This window comes from Pterocles gutturalis, unplaced genomic scaffold (assembly GCF_000699245.1).
Source record: "Pterocles gutturalis isolate BGI_N339 unplaced genomic scaffold, ASM69924v1 scaffold7723, whole genome shotgun sequence".
NCBI lineage: Eukaryota > Metazoa > Chordata > Aves > Pterocliformes > Pteroclidae > Pterocles > Pterocles gutturalis.
Genome location: NW_010117985.1, coordinates 1 through 8655, shown reverse-complemented (window position 1 = coordinate 8655; position 8655 = coordinate 1). Strand labels below are relative to the sequence as shown.

The 8655-nt window shown below is 40.3% G+C and overlaps 1 protein-coding gene across 1 annotated transcript in view; it reads right to left on the bottom strand.

The window, feature by feature from the left end:
- Nucleotides 1-5195, bottom strand: part of LOC104463620 (amyloid beta A4 protein-like) — a gene marked incomplete at its 5' end in the record, with an annotated part of 88217 nt that extends 83022 nt beyond the window's left edge. The window contains 2 exon segments of the mRNA XM_010076025.1: nt 5012-5105; nt 5107-5195. Coding sequence (XP_010074327.1) covers nt 5012-5105; nt 5107-5195 — 183 coding nt within the window.
- Between the last annotated feature and the right edge of the window lie 3460 nt (nt 5196-8655).

Here is an 8655-nt window from a genome sequence, read left to right as displayed (position 1 = left end):
TCCTGCTTTACATTCAGAACAAATGAAAACATGGTGACATGAATTCCACTCCACTCTGAACGTAGCACGCCGTGGGCTCCAGGAGGTGCTAGGAGAGCTGTCTCCTATGCAACAGCGGACAAATGAAGCACACATAAGAGAGTGAATTTTCCCAATTTTGAACCTCCTTGTGTCCTCAATTTAAGACTTGAACATTAATGTAAATGTAATATATTTCCTATAGCTTTAAGGATACTTAACAAGTAACAATTAAGAAACAAGTGAAAAAATTTGTACAATAGATTACCTTTTAGTATGACTGTAAGACAGAAATAATTCCCTTGATAACAGCAATTTATCATCTTCTGCTTATTCTTGTCAATACATACCCATTTTGAGGTCACTAAATCTGAATTAACCATCTGACAGATCGTAATGGCTTCAAAGGAGCCATTATGGCCAGTCACCCAGAAGAAGTTTGAGTCCTTATATTGAACAGAACCTGTAGACAGTATTGAATATCTTTATTAAAAATCAATAAAGAGAGAGAGAGAGAGAGCAAGCACATGTGGTCTGGCAGGTTGAAGCCTTCTACTTCTAGGGCAGTTATACATAAATTCCCACATAGCTAGGTGATGAATGAAGAAATTTGACAGTAGTAGCTCCTACCCAACAGACAAATAATTTTAGTCAGACCTCAGAGAACTGGTGAAATTCACTGACAGTAGAGAGAGTCTAAGGCTTTTCATGACAGGACAGACCCACCTTCTTAGATCAAGGTGAAGAGACTTGCAAGGAAGCAGAATAAAACATGGTTTGGTGTTTTTTTTTCTGCAGACAATGTGTTCAGGATATTAATATTCAGTTTCATACTTCTTATATTCATAGCATACGGGTATTTGTGACAACAGAACATCCTTGGGTTTTGGTTTGGTCCAATTTCAAGGCATGATGAGAAAAATAAACTTACATCCCACCCTTTCATCCTTCACCCACTATTCAAGAGAAACCCATCCAATTTTCATATTACTATCTATAAAATCTAACCAGTTTATCCTGCAAAGCAAATTACAGCTAGACAAAGGAACAACGTGCTCTTAGTGTCCCTCTCGTGTCCCGCCTAAGAGAGGTTCACTGGATTTTTATAGGACACAAGAGAGCAACTGTAATGTGAACACTGGAGAGAAAAGGAATAAAGAATGGAGTAAATAAATAAAAATGAACTAGGGGGAGGCACAAAGATTGAATAGAAAGATTAAGTTATGGGTGACAGGAGGGAAAACAGACAGGACAGAAGATGGGTGCCCTAGATGGAAACTCTTCTCCACTGTTTTTCTTCTGTGGGATTGGGCTGAAGGTGCTGTTTGCCTGATGCAAATTTCGCTACTGTCAGATAAAAAACTCTTTCAGGAACATTAGATCGGTACCAAAGACAAGATCTTACTTAAGTGCTGAAATAAAGTGTAATAGTTTTCATTACCATTTCTATTCAGCAAAGTTATGAAGAATAAGGAGAAATGGCATGGTGATACTGAAACAGTATATAAAACCAAAGGAAAACAAAGTAATTTTAGGATCAGAAATAAGAAGCATATAGACCAGGGTATAGAACACACTGAAATAACAGGAAAATACAGGAACAAAAACATAACTGAAGTCGCTTGGAAAGTGTACCCTATAGACTCAAATGTTGTTTGAGAAACTAGTGAAGAAAACCAGGGAAAAGCCCCCTGGGAGATATATTTTAAAAGACAAGACCAGCTCTACTTCTCCTCGCTGCCAGTTGTGCAAATGAAGCCATGCAGCTCAAGTACTCAACCTAACTCCATTTGCCTTAAAGAGAAAATGACTCAAACCAAAACTGGGAATCCCAAAGTAAACCAAGTCACCTACAGAGAAAGGACACAAACAGAAATTTTGTTGGCATTGTTCTATTGAAATGAATAAAAAAAAAAAAACCAACACAATTTCCATGAGATAGAGAGGAATCTTCTGGGCTTATCTGAATATCCTAATGGATATACTATATAACAAATGTAGAAGTCGTTCCTTATTTAATTTTTGATTTCACATGCTGCATAAGAATTGCCAGTCTCGGAAGAGAAGATCATTTATCCTCCCAGACAGCACAAGCACAAACTATACATCTTTTGCCGCCAAGAGTCAAGTTCAAAGAAGGAAGACAATCTAATTTTCAAGTTTAATTCAATCCATAATATTATTTTTAAGATAATAACTGAGGTCACCCCTTGTAGCAGAAGATTTCCTGGAAAAAGACCAGTAAGTTGTTGGGAAGTGGATCTGAGCAGTTGCATATCACTTTTGTCATAGAGCAAACTCTGCTGCTCGCTTTTACAAGCAGTCAGTGCTATGATTTCACCTACAACCTGTATATGAAAGGCAATACCACTGCATTATCAACGTGGCAAATCGCAGCTTCATCCCTCCAACTTTCACTGTGTAAGAAAAATTCTCATAAAAGTCCATTTTGTGATGTGACTGTTCTTTTAGGCACAAGACCCTTCCCTCTGTGTAATAACTTTCCAGCACTATGAAAGCCAGAAATTAAACTCTTAGATTTGAAGGGCTGGGTGAGTAATTACAGCTCTGTACGCAAGATCAACTATATTAGGAGATCTTTGAGTCTGCATGATTTGACCAAAGAAATGCATCCACATGGCTCATCTTGAAGCACAGGAGCCAAAACAAACCTGTAAAAACTGGAGGTTTAATAAAATAGCAATCTGGCAAGAGTCAAGATCTATCACAAATCCTTATTTATGCTGTTGTCCAGCCTTCACAAAAATATTCTAGATTTTTTAGTAAAGCTGACAAAGGCAGTGATAACTCTTAATTCCTACCAGGTATGTGAAAAGGCTGACTTTTCCCAACAAGAACCAGCATATGCAGCTTTTAGAAACTTTTCTACTGACCACAGAAATAAAACATGCAGCTATTTTCATTCAATCCTATCTTTTTGGACATGAAATGTAAGAATGAAGGCCTTCCTCCTCTTTCTTTTCTTTTTTTTTTATTTCTGCAGAAAGGAACAGGTACTGCCACAAGAGGTGTACTATCAGAGGTAGGTGACTTTCATTTGCCTCTTAAAGACCAAAGCACAAACGCCTGAAGTATCCAAAGCTCTGTGCAGGTAAATCATGTTAAGTTTTGTCATTCTTCTCTTGCTAACTGGGACTACTTCCAGATGCAAAGTAGCAAAAGGTTCAGTTTCTCAGCTGCTTTCCACTATTAGTTTTGACGGACATCATCTTGTCTGGGATCCAATTATCATTTAAGCATGATACTCACCCATGTGTGACTGAAAAAGGTAATTATCCTTTACAAATTCTCTACTGGCTGTAACAGTAAAGAATAAACACAGCCTTATCTTGGCTACCTGAAACTAAATGCACAAGAGCTCGAGTGGCTTTCTAGGGTTATTGTTCAACATCTCTCTCATTGCAGTGGTTTTTTTTTTCTATGCCTCTAATCTGCATGAGCCAGCTATCTCCGGTTTACTTTTCTTTCCTCCTTCCATGTCTACAATATCAACTGGTCTCAATCATATACACTGATTTTTTCATTGCATAAACGCTTCTTTAAAATTATCTTTTTTTTCTACTACTGTCTTAATTTAACTCCTTAAAAAGTCCTAATTTTTCTTGCCTGTCATAAGGCATGCAATCAGAGACAAACCATGTTTTTTCATCTCTAGAAATGCCTTGCCTAACACAGGAACTTAAAGATTCAAAATGTCATTCCTTTAGCAAATATATTATAGATCTCACTCCAATCTACTGCATAGTTTTTCTCTCTTTTCACTACATCTTCTGTCTTGTTGCAGAAGCTGACCACTGTTCATGAGGTATCCTCTACACTGGCCTTTGGTAACCTTTCTCAAAGTCCCTCCATGGAGCTGTGCCATGAACGGCTCTAAAGGTGCTGAGATGAAATGAAGCTGGAGCACCAGAGCAGCAATCCTGCCTCCACAACTGCTCTTGCTCCTGCTCTCATAAAATACAGGTCGGCTCCTCTGCTCCACGACACATATAGCACACCTTGGTGCCTGTGTTTGAGTGCATTTTACTAACTGCAAATATTTTGAGGTGCAATTTGGAAAATCTTTTACTAAAAGCAGCCCTAACATGCTACTTCTGTTCTGCTCCTCCATGCCCTGTAAGCAGCCAGGACAATGAGATACATACTCTTTTTAATGTTTCAGATGTGAATGGCAGCCAATACCCTTCTGAGAGTAGGTGCAGGCAAAGCAGATGGGAGGGGAGCATACCAGAGGCTCCTGAACCATAACACAGCTGCTAAATCCAGCATCTGATTCAACAGGCTGTGATGGAGAAAGCAACCCTTCTCAAACCAAAATCACAGTGCGAATACTCTTTCTTCACAGAAAATGATCATTAAAATAAACACTGTGTTAAACAAAATAAGCGGGAGGTGATTCACATCCACATGCATCACAGCCTTCAGGGAAACCTAAAAATCAAATGTCATTTCTCCCTTTTCCGTTGCAAATACACATGAAGTACTCAATCAAACTAAAAACAAACACACAAACAAAAAGAATCAGTTCTTCCAAGGCTGGAAATAAATATTCTAGTATTATAGTGAACTCATAATGTGTTGATTAAAAAAAGGTCAGAAATAATACATGAAAATATACTGCGCAAACTATGTACCATTTTCAAACTTACCTGAGGATTCCCTAAAGTTTTTGCTTTTCCCTGCACATGCACTGTACACACAGAGACACACAAAATGTCAGTACACTGTGACAGAAAATTAAGAGAAGGTGAGTGCAAAGGCCTCGTCTACAGAAGTGTTAGGCTTTTAGCTACCTCCTTGCAGACCCCATCTACAGCACCAAGAAGTTGCCCACTACCATGCTGGGTTAGCGAGAGGCTAATGAGGATCTAGTGGTGAGTGGAGGCGTTGGACAGACCACAGCCGGGGGTTAGTGTGAGCCCAGGCCCGCTCCCGAGTGGCAGGAGCAAGGGAGGCGTGGAGGGGCACTTACTGACGCTGCCACAGACCGCCATGCAGTACTCCTCCGAGTCAAAGTTGTTCCGGTTCCCGCGGCAGCCGCCGTAAAAGAAACCCGCCGTAAAAGAAGGGCGCGCACTTTCCTTTGGTCACGTCAAAGTACCAGCGGGTGATCATCGCGCGGCAGGGACCAGTCTCGGCTTGCTCAGAGCACACCTCTAGTCACAGGAGACCCGGAGGAACCACATTTAGCATAAAAATTGTATTGTCTCGGTTTCTTAATTGTGCCTCTCAATGTCCATGCACGCGAGCGAGGAAGGAGATGCACCGAGGAGGTGTTTCGAGGAACAGGAAACCCTTCCCCAGAAAACCACCCCGGAGACAAGGAAGGTAAATATTGAGCTAACTCAGATTCATGTCACTAAGTCTCCTTAGCCTGCCGATACTTTCATTTTTGTAGCTGCTTTATCCACGCTCACTGAGGGTGCTGCCCTGAAACAAGCTCCTGGTGGCTCATTGGTGGCAACGGCACAAGCATTAAGTCTTGTCTGCTTCCAGGCCAGAGGGGTACAACCACCTCCCCCCCAGCTCCTGCCTGCAGCACCACTGGCTGTCCAAGGGGTCTGCCTACAGCCCTGGGCAGATTCCTGCCCAAGCACCCACTCGGTATCTGTCTGGAAGGGGAACACCTGAAAGCAGAAGGTGCCACTTTTTTTCTTGCTGTTTTTTAGCTATACATCCCCTCTCCCTACCCAACTGAGAAGGTCTCCTAGGTCATACAAAAGAAAAAAAAATATTTATGAGTTATAGAGGAAAACAAATTCTCTTCTGACACCTATTTATATATAGTCACTGCTGAAGAAACTCCCTCTTGCAAGCTGCCTGGCACAGGGTTGATAATTTATAGTTCAAGGGCTCACATATATAAAATTACTGCCATAGCTTTATCCCATTCATGGGAGGAAATCCTGTCCCCAGTGAATATATACAAGAAAAAATTAGAACAGTTTGTGTTTGTGTTCATTGTGAGCTGCTACAGTCTCTGCCTACATCCTGCAACACATGAAAACCTGAGGGAAGAACCAAACCACACAAATTAAAGGAAGACAAAGCAGATTCTGCCCACAATTTGGAGTTCTGCCAATTACACACGTAAACGTATAGCCCTTTAACAATAATGTTCCAAACAGAAAAAAGTGTTTTATCTTTCAATGTGCTGCGTAAGTTGTTTCAAACCTACATAACGTTAAATGCCAATACGCCTCTCATTTGCTTTCATCCCATGCACCGCATCAGCAGACAAACTGGTACGTTCAACTAGAGGCTTCTAAATTCTCTGCATATATTTGAATTTAGTGGAAGGCAGATCCCTAAGGGTCGAAAGGTATGAAGAAATATCAGTGCATTAGCATTGAAAATTCCCCTCACGCCCACCACCTCTTGGATGCTGGCTACAAAGAATCCTGCCTTTCAGAGTCTGTCCTGACCCTTCCCTTCACTCTCCCTGGGAGCACTGCTATTTATAAATAGATTTTATATTCAATTGGCATTGGTAGTCAGTGTCTATCTACATTTCCTTAAATACATAATACAGGTATAATTTTACATGTGTTTAACATATTCACATACAGAACCTAGAAATAACGTCAAAAATAAATTTTAAGGAACATCCATTTGGTCTAAGAGAAACAGATCCACATGCAATCATCACGGATGTGCCACAAACGTTGCAGCTCTGTACAAACAATTAGAGGGAAAGGAATAGCAGTGTGAAGAAATGTTAAGTTTTTTAGTTTAAGAAAACACAAAAGTGTACTTAATTGTAAAACACATTAATTACAATTATTTGTATACCACCACATGATTAATTATATGTCGGATTTAGTATACAAGTGATTCTTCCGATTTATTTTAAAATAAAATCTAGCCTCATAGTCCAATTACACCGTCAAATCTTCACACAAAGCTAACTCTGCACAGCCTTGGAAGAGCTGCCACATGTCAATTAAAAATGAATACTGACTCTTGACATTAAAGAGACAGGTATAATCAAGAGAATTTTTGCTGACAGGAATTGAAATTTCAAAAACCACAAAGGTCTCAACAACTCAGTCTTTCTTAGTCAATGCTAATGATGGGCTGACCTCTACCCAACACAATAAGCACCTTCCAGGTCTCCCTCAAAATACTAGTCTTGCTACAAAGTCTGATTTCTTTCACTTTGCACTGTTAAGTGTTATCAGGATGGGAACGGTTCACTGATTCAATCTGAAATTTCCTATAGGTACCTCCTTCACAGAAATAGCAGCAGAGATTCTTTTGCATGTGCAAATAATATGCAAAAGTGATGGTAATTGTCCACAAATAACTAATGCCAGTGATAACAGGGAATTGTCTCTTTGGAAACTGAAGTCATTCATACACATGGAGATGCACTTGAACAAGCATTCAGGAAACCACAAGGTAACACATCAAGAAGAGCCAGCCTGAAGCACTGCAGCCCAGTGTTATGGCCAGGGACCTGCCTGCTGCCTGACCTGTCACCTCCCACTAGACTGGTGGTGACACTGCAGGGCAATGGAGGGACATCTTTCCCTCCAGCCTGCACAGCTGATTGTACTGCTCTTGGTGAGACCTCAATGGTAATCATTTAAGCGCAGAGAGAAATGGTCCACTGTGCAATCAGTTTATGACCTAAATGAAGATAAACAAGAGAGGGGGGGAAAATGCTCTGGGTTACTGGTTTTATGATTGCTCTGTTTGAGGAAAGCATGCTGATGGTCCAGTCTAGGAAATGTCTTGCTGCTGTCATGCCTTTCCCAGTGATGCCACCTCCTAGTCCCTGTGGAAGGCTCAGAGTAGTGCTCCTTCACCATTGCTTTGGGGCAAATATACATTTTTAAACCAGCTTCAAAGCCAGGAAAATGGTCCCATCGCCCCTTCTGGTGGGTCAGTTGCTCCTCTCATGCTTCTCCATATCCTCATCGCTTGCCTTCATACAAAAAAGCCAGGACATTTGATCCTCAGCTGTACCACCACAACTGAAAAGGTGGGGAAATGAAGTACAAAGATGGGAAATTCATCAAGCTTTCTCAGGCTATTAATCCAAACACTGTTTCCCCTTCCACTGCTACCGAGTGTAGCAATTAATGCCTGTGATGGATGAGCTACGGTATTTTCACAGATATTAGCAGCAGGCAGGCAGCATACCCTGCTAAATGATTCATCAAAAAAATTAAAAGCTATCTTTGCTTCATATATTATTCTTGTTGCTGAAAATTGATTAGAAGATGAGGTACTTTTTGCCATTGTATAATTCAATTTTACTTGATATGACAAATGATTTGTATCAAGTGCAGTATTAACGGTGAGCTTTGCTTTGTTGAAGGAGCTTGCTTACTCTTCCCCCTCCAAAGATGCATTTTGCCTTTGGCTCAATGACAGTGGACGAAACTGAAGAGGATAAGCCTTTGCCACAACCCAGGTTCATAAGCAGTCTAAATTCTGTTTTGAGATGTTTAGAGTTTTCACACCATCATTCTTTGACTGTAAAATTTCTCTCATCTTCTCTGTATCTTAAAACAAAGATTATAGTCACCAACACCTTCCCTCTCCAAAAATTAATTTGGCAAATTATTTACTACTACTAATAACATTATTATAAAATAATATAATATA